At 43.2% G+C, this 12,615-nt stretch overlaps 2 protein-coding genes across 2 annotated transcripts in view; both read left to right on the plus strand.

The window, feature by feature from the left end:
• Positions 1 to 818: 818 nt before the first annotated feature.
• Positions 819 to 10,013, plus strand: LOC117445493 (fizzy-related protein homolog). The gene is made up of 11 exons (XM_034081216.1): positions 819 to 968; positions 2,190 to 2,306; positions 2,460 to 2,588; positions 3,151 to 3,214; positions 3,753 to 3,883; positions 4,226 to 4,308; positions 4,621 to 4,804; positions 4,952 to 5,017; positions 5,334 to 5,436; positions 6,505 to 6,689; positions 9,738 to 10,013. The coding sequence occupies exons 2-11, from the start codon at positions 2,238 to 2,240 to the stop codon at positions 10,011 to 10,013; spliced, it is 1,290 nt and encodes a 429-aa protein (XP_033937107.1). The 5' UTR covers positions 819 to 968; positions 2,190 to 2,237.
• Positions 10,014 to 10,930: 917 nt separating this feature from the next.
• Positions 10,931 to 12,615, plus strand: part of LOC117445495 (fizzy-related protein homolog) — a 15,953-nt gene continuing 14,268 nt past the window's right edge. Inside the window, 1 exon segment of the mRNA XM_034081219.2 lies at positions 10,931 to 10,961. Within this exon segment, the coding sequence (XP_033937110.2) occupies positions 10,931 to 10,961 (31 nt within the window).

Below are 12,615 nucleotides of genomic sequence, written 5' to 3' on the forward strand. Positions count from 1 at the left end.
TTGTTGTGAAATACTTCCAATACTTTAGTGTAATAAGTTCCAGTGGTGTAAAGTAACCGAGTACTGTGCTAAAGTACTATTTTGAGGTACTTGTACTTTACTTGAGTATTTTCATTGTATGCTACTGTGTACTTCTACACCACTACAATTCAGAGGTAAATTGTGTACTTTGACTCTGCTACATGTATTTAATACCAAATACTTACTTCACAGATGGATGAATGATGTGAAATATAATCAAGTGTTAAATCAGACTTTAGTTCCACCTGGAGTAAATTCACAAGCCACCCTGCAGTCTACAAAGCCATTCAAACTAGCTGCATCTTTACCAGCTTTGAGAACACTTTCATGATCAATCATTATAAAACGTATGATATATTATTCTGAAATGGACCAAACTGCACATTTGACTACTTTTACTGCCGCTACTTTAAGTATTTTGATGATAATACTTTTGTACTTTTACTTGAGTAACATTATTCCTACACTCTGGTACTTCTACCTTTACTCAAGTAGGCCTACAAGATCTGAGTACTTCTACTTTTACTCAAGCACAAGATCTGAGTACTTCTCCCACCTCTGGTTAGTTCTGAAAAATGAAAATAAAACAAAGCTTTTCAAGACGGTTTTCTGCCTTCGAGAAAATGTGCAATTAAAACAACTTATATATTTTCTGTTTTCTTTTCTGTTTTCTGTTAATAATGCCCTCAGTTTTGAATTAATGTAATTAGAAAGTTGGAGGGGAAAACGGAAAAACTCCTGCGCCGCATTTCCTTGTTTTGATTTGAAGCTCCTACGTCACGTCACAACTCCCACAATGCATTGTGTGATTTCCACCTGAGCTAAAGTGAATTACATGTCACATCTGAGAGTGAATAACTTCACATTTGTTCCTCTTTATCTTCGGAAATCTCCCGGATTGTTGCTCTTGTTTGGCGGTGTTGGTTTCTGGGCACGGGCTCGCTGCTGTACGTATGTTTTTATTACAAATATGTCTAGATTAGCCCCTAGCTACATAAGCTAATGCTAGTTATGTTAGCCTAGCTTTCTCTTATTATTACAAACATTATAATAAAGAGACAGTTTGATGACATTTAGCTCAGAGACAAGGCTCAGAAATATATAATATGTTGCTTTAACCTGGATTAAAGATAGCTGTAAATCGTGCCGTAATGGTGACGGATTGTTGTGTTAATCTGTTCTTACTTTATGGTTTATTCCATATATGTTTTCTGCTACTGTAATATTGTGCTGAATTATCAATAACATGTTATATTAGGTATTCTTGTGGCTCCTGTCCTTTCTACTGTAAATATGTAGATAGAATTGCTATTTTTTGCTCTGGTTTTACAGGTTTATATCAGTGTTTTCAGGCTTCTGGCTTCAAAACATTCTAACTTTGCATGAATTACCCTCCTGTTAAAAAAAACCCACTATAAACAAGGTTTTAATTTCGAAATGCTAGTTTGATTTTGGGACTTTTTGTTGAGAGTCAAATGGTCTTACTGAAGACATCTCTTTGTATGAAAATACTGGCACAGCTATGAAGAAAATCCAACTTGTCTTATTTGTAGAATTACATTGTGATATTTATTGGGCTTTTATTAATAAATGATCAAACCCCTCTGTAAAAAGCTTCACGATATATATATACAGGAATTAAACTGGATGGTTTTAGTGCTACTGAAGTAGAGATTTCTATTTGTTATCAGATATATAAGGGAGGCAGTGGAGTAGTGCGTTGGTGTTCGTATCAGGGGAGCACAGGTTCAAACCCCACTACAGTCAGCATGTCGTTGTGTCCCTGAGACACTTCACCCCAAAGTGCTCCTGTGGGGATTGCCCACAGTACTGAGTATGGAAGTCGCTTTGGATAAAAGCGTCTAACATGTAATATGTAAACTGCATTATGCAAACCACTAAAGGTAAACAACTATAACTGATATTAATACATATTTTCCCAGTTAATTACTTGCATTCAGACAATTCATTTAGTCTGTGTTTTATGTGTGGCATTATCTAATTTTAACTTTTGGTGAATGTAGGACTAATATGCACAGACAAATAGACACAGTTAGAAACTCAAATCTCAGGCGTTTATTTTGGATGCCCTTTTAAAGAAAAAATAGCTTAAACTTACATTTCTAACCTGAAGTGTCTCCTAAACTGTTCATGTGTGTGTTCTGCAGGTCTCGAGCCACCCAGCCGGGTGCCTGGGCTTTTACATTGTGGTGAACATGGATCCAGATTATGAACATCGCCTCCTCCGACAAATCAACATTCAAAACGACAACCTGAGCCCCGTTGTGAGTCCTTAAGTTTTCTTCTGTCTTCCTTAATGAAGTCATTGTTAATTTAACTCTCGGTGTTTTAAGATTATATTATAAATGAGATCAGAAAAGTGACCGAACGTACTTAATTCATTCAAAGATGAACGCATTTATTTGTTGTTGTTGCAGAAACTGGCCCAGAGTCTGCCCAGCCGGACTCCCAGCGGCTCCCCGTTGTCTTCACCCAGCAAACTGGGAGACAGATTCATTCCCACCAGAGCGGGGGCCAACTGGAACATCAACTTCCACAGAATCAATGTAAGCAGTCGTGATGTTACGTTCTCAAACGATCCGATTCTTCTGAACGGCTCTTTGGTACGAACGAAGTGGTACAGGTAGAATGTGAAAACATTTGCAAACGTGAAAACGCAGCAGCATTTGGATGCACTTCAACAAAAACCTAGGCAATGATAAAGCCGAAATATCATTTAAAGCAGGGTCAATAAATAATCAAAGCCAAAAAAAACTATTCTTTTGAACGGCTCTCGGAAAGGTGTGTGTGTGTGTGTGTGTGTGTGTGTGTGTGTGTGTGTGTGTGTGTGTGTGTGTGTGTGTGTGTGTGTGTGTGTGTGTGTGTGTGTGTGTGTGTGTGTGTGTGTGTGTGTGTGTGTGTGTGTGTGTGTGTGTGTGTGTGTGTGTGTGTGTGTGTGTGTGTGTGTGTGTGTGTGTGTGTGTGTGTGTGTGTGTGTGTGTGTGTGTGTGTGTGTGTGTGTGTGTGTGTGTGTGTGTGTGTGTGTGTGTGTGTGTGTGTGGCTACCTGCATGATGGAGAACTTTTGAGTTTTTACTCACATTAACGACGGTATCTTTGTGACTCTTAGGAAAATGAGAAGTCACCGACTCAGAACAGAAAAACAAAGGATGCGTCCTCAGACAACATCAAAGGTAAATGAAAGTTGTTGGGAAAATACTGTACTCAACAAAGGCATCCCAGCTGTAGCTGTCTGTCTGATTGCCTAGAAGAGCATCCGGACTGTTTGAGGCATGTGATAGCTATGTGATTAACATGATGCTTCAGCCTCTATGGAGAGAGACGTATGACAAGCATGCTCATTTCTGAGGTGGAGCTAATCTGAACTAAACATTGAATACTGCTTTGAACCGGTATATACATGTATCTTGTGACTGAATAACACCCTCTCTTGTATTTAAGGCATGTGAAGGACACTATTCAGGGAACTATTTGTCCCATGCAGCTCTGTATGTGATGACTACTTCCATCCTTGCAAGGATGATAAATACATGTGTACCGAGTATTGAAACTCAAGCCGGTGACGAGTTATATATTTCTAACTAAAGTCTATTTCTACCTTATGTGCACACAGTGTTTGTGTTCTTGTGTTTCATATATGTGTGTGTGTGTGTGTGTGTGTGTTTCATATGTGTGTGTGCGCGTGTGTGTGTGTGTTATGGTGCGGTGCAGCAGACGGGCTGGCCTACTCTGCTCTGCTGAAGAACGAGCTGCTGGGGGCGGGAATAGAGAAGATCCAGGACCCTCAGACCGAAGACAGGCGACTGCAGCCGTCAACCCCCGAGAAGAGAAGTCTCTTTAATGTAGGGACATCCTCCTTATTATTATGTGATCAAAGAATATAAACATACCGTACAAAATGCTTTCTGGAGTCCTTTAAAAAAGCATGATCAAATAGAAGAATGTTACTATTCAGTGTGTGTGCCGAGAAATAATGGTGTGTGTGTGTGTGTGTGTGTGTGTGTGTGTGTGTGTGTGTGTGTGTGTGTGTGTGTGTGTGTGTGTGTGTGTGTGTGTGTGTGTGTGTGTGTGTGTGTGTGTGTGTGTGTGTGTGTGTGTGTGTGTGTGTGTGTGTGTGTGTGTGTGTGTGTGTGTGTGTGTGTGTGTGTGTGTGTGTGTGTGTGTGTGTGTGTGTGTGTGTGTAGTATTCACTAAACACCAAGAGGTCTTCACCGGACGACAGCACCAACATCTCCCCCTACTCCCTATCGCCTGTCAGCAACAAAAGGTAAAGCACACGTTTGAGTTGTTTAGATATGTTATAGTCGATCTGCACACAAAGAATCTAACAATGGACCAATGAGGTTGCAGCTGCTGCGGGGCCAGAACCACTTCGTGCTGTTTCTGATAATAAGATATTATCGTATCGTATTCTCCGTGAACTGAGAGAACTGCATTTTGTGTGTGTGTGTGCCGCATCGATTACAGTTCTTGGAAAGATACAAACATTGCCCTAGGAAATAGCAATCTGTGCATCGTCAAAATAACCTGCACATTTACATGTTGGCCTCACGTATGTCGCTCTGGTCTCCCGCTGAAGTCAGAAGCTGCTGCGTTCGCCGAGGAAGCCAACTCGAAAGATCTCAAAGATCCCGTTTAAAGTCCTGGACGCTCCGGAGCTGCAGGACGACTTCTACCTGAACCTGGTGGACTGGTCGTCTCTGAACGTGCTCAGCGTGGGGCTGGGGACCTGCGTGTACCTGTGGAGCGCCTGCACCAGCCAGGTGCTGTGTGTGTGTGTGTGTGTGTGTGTGTGTGTGTGTGTGTGTGTGTGTGTGTGTGTGTGTGTGTGTGGGTGTGTGTGTGTGTGTGTGTGTGTGTCATTGACAGCATGAATAAGTGAATCACTGGTTGATATGTCTTTTCTTCAGGTAACACGGTTGTGTGATCTGTCGGTGGAGGGAGACTCGGTCACGTCCGTTGGCTGGTCCGAGAGGGTGAGTAAATGAATGAATTGTATATAGTGGTGCTGTGATGTCGTATTTCTGTGTTGGAGCCTGAAGGCAGCATCTCCCTAGTTAATGGGATTTCTCCATGTGGTTTGGATTATTGCAGAAAAATTATCGTTTATGATTCTTACACGTTTAATTCAGCCGGATAATCTGCACGTATACTATTAACACCACTTTATGATTTCTGAAGTGAAAAGCTAACGGTAGGCTGTAAAGGAACCGCTAAGCTAAAGGCGGCTAACGTTGAGCCGTAAAGGAACTTCAGCACGGTCACATGACTTCGTGTATTTTCCTGTTTCAGGGGAACCTGGTGGCGGTGGGCACTCACAAAGGCTTCGTTCAGATCTGGGACGCCGGCGCTGGGAAGAAACTCTTCGCCCTGGAAGGACACACGGCGAGAGTCGGTGAGTGAGAGTCTTTGTTTTTACTTTATAAGATTAGATATACTTTATTCATCTCAAATTAGCACAAAGTTTAAAACACAAGTTAAGATAAGATAAGATGGACTTTTATTAATCCCTCGTGGGGAAATTGTTTCTCTGCATTTGACCCATCCTAGTGTTGGGAGCAGTGTGCAGCCATTTTGAACGGCGCCCGGGGAGCAGTGTGGGGAACGGTGCCTTGCTCAGGGACACCTCGGTAGCACTTGGTCTTGCTGGGACTTGAACACAGCCCAGTTGTGAAATGATCAATAAGCAGCGTAACTAGGGATGATCGTTTGAAATGAATCGATTCCGGTTCTGCTTATCGATTCCGGTTCTGCTTATCGATTCCGGTTCTTATCGATTCCCCGTTTCGATTCCAAAATTGTAAAAGAAAGAGGTCAAACGTTTAGATAACAAAAATATCTTTATTCTTTTAAGCTTTAACTGACATTTTTACAAATAAAAAATATACATGCAATACAAAAGCTGTACTTTATTTTAACTGAGCTATGAACTTGCCACAGTTACCGGGTCACCGCGGTTCAGACGGGCCCGGTGGAATACAGGGTCTACCACGTTTAGGAACCGTTACGCAGAACCAAAATGTCGTATGGGTACAAAGGCATTTTCTTATCGGTTCTCGTCTGGAACCCAGTTTCGGTTCCCAACCCTAAGCGTAACACATGATTCACAATCCTCTGTCACGATCAGTTGTTTCTGTGAACCACCGACTGTTGCCTGACTTTAAATGTTGCAGAAAGAATTGTGGGACAGCATTATGTCCTTTCCCTTCGCAAAAGGATTGTCAAGTGTGTCCTAAAGGAGATAATAAAGGAAGCATTGAAGCTCCTTTCCTATCACCTAGAGAATCAGACCAGCTCTAATCATGGCTGACACTTCGGGGGCGTTCAGGAACCTTCCTGAACAAAACTCACATCTTGCCTCAGATTTAAGGTGGCAGGGGTCAAGAAGTAGAGGTGTGAAGATGTTTCTGGGGTCAAAGGTCATGCGGGGCCTTCGTTAATGCAGCTTTCCCTCTGTGTGCAGGAGCGTTAGCCTGGAACGCAGACCAGTTGTCTTCGGGAAGCCGTGACCGTATGATCCTGCAGAGAGACATGCGGACCCCCCCCCTGCAGTCAGAGCGCCGTCTGCAGGGTCACAGACAGGAAGTGTGCGGCTTAAAGTGGAGCACCGACCATCAGCTGCTCGCATCGGGGGGCAACGACAACAAGGTACCGTCCACTCAACTATTTACTAATGAAAACTGTAATGTATGTTTTATATTGTAGGACATTTTTACTATAAGGTAAGATACGTTTATTTTATACATTTTCAGACACAGAGGCATTTTAGAGTGCTTTACATCATCAGTAACACTTAATACTAAGACAACAGAAAGGAACACGATAAATAAACATAATGGAAAAACATGGAAAGCATACAAGAGATGCAGAATAGTTTAAAAACAACATTATAAATACGGTAGGTGCTAAAAGAAGTTAAAAGGCTTCTGGGTAAGCAGTGTTTTTAGCCTCGACTTCAAAGAGCTCGGCGTTGGCGAAGACCTCAGGTCTTCTGGAAGTTTGAAAACTATAAGTTCTTGTGTTTAAATGTTTGCTCTAACTTCTTGGATTTTTTTACTATAACTTCTTGTGTTTACATCAATGATTTTGTTCTGTTTTATACTTTAACTTGCTCTAAAGTTCCTGGAGCCTCCGTCACAAAACCCAATTTTGCCCGGGACAAATAAAGTCTTCTGATTCAGAAAAAACCAACCGACACTGAAGTTAACACAAATGTGCTTCATAATAAAACATGAAAATACAAAAACCCTCTTCGTGAGCAAAACAAAAAGAGATCAATAAACACTGGACTTAAATAAAACAAGACAAAATAATATTCTATTTAAAGCCCAGTTGTTGTTCTTAATCTCCATCTTAGTGTATTGGCTTTTATTTACTACACTAACAACCTACCAAGAAATAAAAGAGATGGCTTTGTAATCTTGCTGCTTAACTTTCCATCAACTTCCAGAAACCACGATTTCTCAACTTCTTATAGACTCTTCTTGCACTAATTCTATTTAATTTGTATTTACATTTTTGCACATCTCAAAACATTCCCTTGCACTATTTGATCTGTTTTTATTTGTTTTATGTCCTGTATTCATGTTGCACTGCTGGAGGAGCCTGTGACCTAACTTTTTCATTGCCATATCTTCACTGTAGCTACTGTGCACACGACAATTGAGCCTTGAATCTTCTCTTTCGCTCACTCTACACATGCAGGCGCCATACCCTCTCTCCCGTAAAGGGATAGGCTGCCCTAGTCTGCATTATGCTCGCCCTGATGGCTCCCACAGGATTGTCGGCATCCTCGTGGATTCATCTTCTTAGTACAGACAGATGCATTTCCAAACATTTGGACTACCTATGTTGCAAATGTATTATCTTTTCAATTTACACACGGCATCTATTGCACGTCTGTCCGTCCTGGGAGAGGGATCCCTCCTCTGTTGCTCTCCCTGAGGTTTCTCCATGTTCCCTTTAAACTGTGGGTTTTCTCTGGAAGTGTTTCCTTGTACGATGTGAGGGTCTAAGGACAGAGGGTCTAAGGACAGAGGGTCTAAGGACAGAGGGTCTAAGGACAGAGGGTCTAAGGCAGTGGTTCCCAAACTTTTTGTGCCCAAGGCACACCAAAGGACAAGTAAAAATCTCAAGGCACACCTATTGTGCAAAATAGCCCTTATAGCACGTGTTATCACTCATATCATGTAAAATATCTGTAAATGTGCATAATTATTTACTAATGCCAAATAAAATGTGACAAAGACAACTATATTACTCATGAAATATTTATTAACGAAATATTTCAGAAATTAATTTGAAACGTTATCAAATTAGGCTTCATCAAAGCAGCAACACACTCATTTAAACCAGACAGGTCACAACATTAAAAATGAGACAAAGGAAATTCAAGCACAGATAACTGTAAATGCAAGGAAGCTGCATTGTCCATGGTCCTGAACTACAAATTATAAATGTAACATTTCAGCAGAGATGGGGTCGTTACTAAAAAAAAGTAATATATTACATATTACTTTAAAAAAGTAATATATTACACTACTTCGTTACTCTCTACATAAAGTAACTCGTTACTTTACTCGTTACTTTACTCGCAGGGCCGGCCCGCCCCTCCCTGCAGGCAGATCACGCAGACTGCTAAAGTTTCAAATGTTCTCTTTAGTTCAGTTTCCATTATCGCGTAAAACTAATCCAGATCCTGAATGTTTTCCTATCTGACCGTGGCTGTCCTCTGTCTCCTGCTATCTGTATATTTTGCGCAGTCTATCTCTGCTCACGCTGTTGCGTCGGCGTGTTCTCCTGCGTGTTGGCCATGTGTTGCACTGGAACCAGACACCGCAAAGACTTCAGCCGAGCACGTACGAACTGCGCATGCGTGAGTGGCAATAACTCTCCTTACCAGCAGGCGGCGGTAGTGTGTATTCGTCATTCAAAACAGGCAACAACCGGAAGACAGAGAAGAAGAACAGACTGTGATATAAACAAACAACAAATAGCGTGTGCGGTAGCTCCACCTTAGCATGTTTTCTTTGCAGGTGCTTGTTGAGGTTTGACGTGGTGTTTACAGCAGTGGATAACAGCTTCTGGCCTGGACACAGTTTGCACCTCACCGTCACATTCCTGTCTATTCTTCGGATGAACTCAAAATAATGGGCATACCTCCACCCCTCGAGAGTTATCGCTGACTCATCCATGTGTATGCAGCACTGCACGTGGAGATGTGGACGCGCAAGTCGCGCAGATTACGTACATATAAACCTACAAAGTACTGATATAGTAAATTAAAAAATAATTATTTTTGTGTAGTTGTATATTGCAATAATAACGTATGGTTGTCACAAAATCCCACTGCACACCACGGACTTGACTCACGGCACACCAGTGTGCCGCGGCACACCGTTTGGGAACCACTGGTCTAAGGACAGAGGGTCTAAGGACAGAGGGTGTCGTTTTCAATATTCTCTACAAACTGTAAAGCCCACTGAGACAAATGTAAAATGTGTGATATTGGGCTCTATAAATACACTTTGATTGATAATGCTACTATTACAGTTCATACAGTAAAACATCGGTATCGACATCGGCGGACTTTTTAAAATCCGTGGATCCCTACTTGTCTGTTTGTATGTGAAGCGCTGCAGTCCGTTTATGAAGGTGCTGTATAAATAAAGCTTTATTTGTGTTGTGTTAACTCAGCTGCTGGTGTGGAACCACTCGTCCCTGAGCCCGGTGCAGACCTACACGGACCACCTGGCTGCAGTGAAGGCCATCGCCTGGTCGCCCCACCAGCACGGGCTGCTGGCCTCCGGGGGGGGCACCGCCGACCGCTGCATCCGCTTCTGGAACACGCTGACCTCCCAGCCGCTGCAGTGCATGGACACCAGCTCTCAGGTCTGCAACCTGGCCTGGTCCAAGCACGCCAACGAGCTGGTGAGGGACCCCCCATGCACTCACTACACTGTAATACCATAGGATATGATAATACTTTAGTGTCAGATCAGGTCTGCAGTGTTTCCTGCATCACAGCAGCTCCATGTGCAGCATCAACAAGGACAAATAGATAAGACAGGGTACAAGGAAACAGACATTTAACATGCTCAAGACCCTCTAACAGACAGTGACGAGTCCTAAAACCCGGAAGTGAGTTAGCATTTCACCACTTCCTGTTCCCTCGTCTCAGAGCCAATGGGATCTCTCCATTCGGTTTAGGAGAATATCTGGAACTAAGGTCTGTGGTTGAGACACATTTAAGAGACGGATCACGTTTTGTTCTACAACATTAAATCCATCAGCAGAGACCCCACTGGGGATTTCTGAAGAGTTTACGTGTCTGAAAAACGATGGTTATTAACAAGTGGCTGAATAGGACTACAGAAGTTGTCGAGGCCGTTGTACGTCATTACGCCGAACACGTCAATACTCCTCTGAGTTAGTTTCTGTTCTGTTTTGAAAGCAAGTCCCTGCCTCCTGCAGACTGTTCAAACAAACGCTTCAACTTGTACCATTTAGAATCTGTAGTTTTGAATATGGATCTTAAGTTGGCGTGACGTTGAAGTCGTGCTGCTGGACTCGGCTGTAGTTCCTTTATAGCAGGGGCAGACCGCGGTCCGGACCCAGACGCCCGACCTATACGGACCCGACCTATAATCATTACATTGATTGGGGATTTCAATTTTGACGGGGCGATTCTATTTAACCGCCGCCGACAGGGGGCGAAAGAGACGAGTGAGCGATACAGGGAGAGAAACACAGAAGAAGAGATGAGAGTGCGGCAGAGAGAAGCGGAGAGGAGAGTGAGTGAAGAGAAGAGTTAGCGATACAGGGAGAGAAGCGGAGAGGAGAGTGAACAGGCGTGTTAGCGGCAGACAGGGAGAGACACATAATGACACATGGCGCTCTCCAAGAAGAGGAAAGAGGAAAGTGAGAACAGAGCTTTGAACCCTGAGGGGACTCATTCGTGTTCATCCTGCCCACTGGGAGCACAGAGCCAGTGTGTCTCATTCAGAGACCGTGGCGCTCATTAAAAGTGCCAACACGCCCAATATGAGACAAAACACAAAGTGTTTGACCAAACATTCCCTCTCAAGTCAGAACTGAGGTCACAACAAATAAGCAGTCTCAGAGCCCGATATGATCAGTCCACCAGGATCAAAATTAAAACTAAATATGGTTCCAGGGCAGGCTAACCGAGGCTAACCAATGAGCTAACCGAGGCTAACCAATGAGCTAACCGAGGCTAACCAATGAGCTAAACCGAGGCTAACCACTGAGCTAACCGAGGCTAACCAATGAGCTAACCGAGGCTAACCAATGAGCTAAACCGAGGCTAACCAATGAGCTAACCGAGGCTAACCAATGAGCTAACCGAGGCTAACCAATGAGCTAACCGAGGCTAACCAATGAGCTAACCGAGGCTAACCAATGAGCTAACCGAGGCTAACCAATGAGCTAACCGAGGCTAACCAATGAGCTAACCCAGGCTAACCAATGAGCTAACCCAGGCTAACCAATGAGCTAACCCAGGCTAACCAATGAGCTAACCCAGGCTAACCAATGAGCTAACCCAGGCTAACCAATGAGCACCTGCATGTGTATGAGAATGGCTCTGACACCATTTCAGCCCAGATTTACAAACTCCTGGCAGAACAAGCTCTAGCTCAATTCTCACACTGAAATTAAAAAAAAGTGAGTGAGGGACTGTGATATAAGAGGGAAAGAAAGAGAAACTTTAAAACTGTTAAATTGTTATGATGTGTAAAGACTGATATTGTTCTATAATCGTCTGAAACAGTTAAGTCATGATGTGAAACGGTTAACAAAGAAAAAGGGAAACTCAAGCTGCTGCTACACTTTATTTTATTTTATTTATCTAAAATTAAACACTTTTAAGATGCACATTACATTACATTGCATTTAGCTGACGCTTTAATCCAAAGCGACTTACAATAAGTGCGTTCGACCAAGAAGACACAAACTTAAAGAAAACAGAATCATAAAGTATATCAGGTTTCATAGAGCCAAGCATTTCAAGTGCTACTCAACTGGCTTTAGATAAGCCAGTCCTTTATTACTATATAAGTGCTTTGTTAGCAGTTGTTTGTTAGTAATTCTATCGCTCGAAGTGGAGTCGAAAGAGATGAGTTTTCAGTCTGCGCCGGAAGGTGTGTAAGCTTTCTGCTGTCCTGATGTCAATGGGAGCTCATTCCACCATCTTGGAGCCAGGATAGCAAACCCACGTGTTTCTGCTGATGGGAACTTGGGTCCCCTTCGCAGTGAGGGTGCAGCGAGCCGTTTGGCTGATGCAGAGCGTAGAGCACGTGCTGGGGTGTACGGTTTAACCATGTCCTGGATGTAGGAAGGGCCAGATCCATTTGCAGCATGGTATGCAGGTACCAGTGTCTTTAAGTGGATTCTAGCAGTTACCGGAAGCCAGTGGAGGGAGCGGAGGAGCGGAGTGGTGTGGGAGAATTTAGGAAGGTTGAAGACCAGGCGAGCCGCTGCATTCTGGATGAGCTGCAGAGTCGGATGGCACATGCAGGTAGACCAGCCAGGAGGGAGTTGCAGTAGTCTAGGC

Source organism: Pseudochaenichthys georgianus, chromosome 4 (genome assembly GCF_902827115.2).
Source record: "Pseudochaenichthys georgianus chromosome 4, fPseGeo1.2, whole genome shotgun sequence".
Lineage (NCBI taxonomy): Eukaryota > Metazoa > Chordata > Actinopteri > Perciformes > Channichthyidae > Pseudochaenichthys > Pseudochaenichthys georgianus.

Bases quoted from the DNA above. Each gene is read 5' to 3' on its own strand.
- LOC117445493 (XM_034081216.1), top strand. From the start codon at position 2,238: ATGGATCCAGATTATGAACATCGCCTCCTCCGACAAATCAACATTCAA. The intron at 3,884-4,225 runs GTAGGGACATCC...GTGTGTGTGTAG, and splicing joins AGAAGAGAAGTCTCTTTAAT to TATTCACTAAACACCAAGAG. The intron at 4,805-4,951 runs GTGCTGTGTGTG...TCTTTTCTTCAG, and splicing joins GGAGCGCCTGCACCAGCCAG to GTAACACGGTTGTGTGATCT.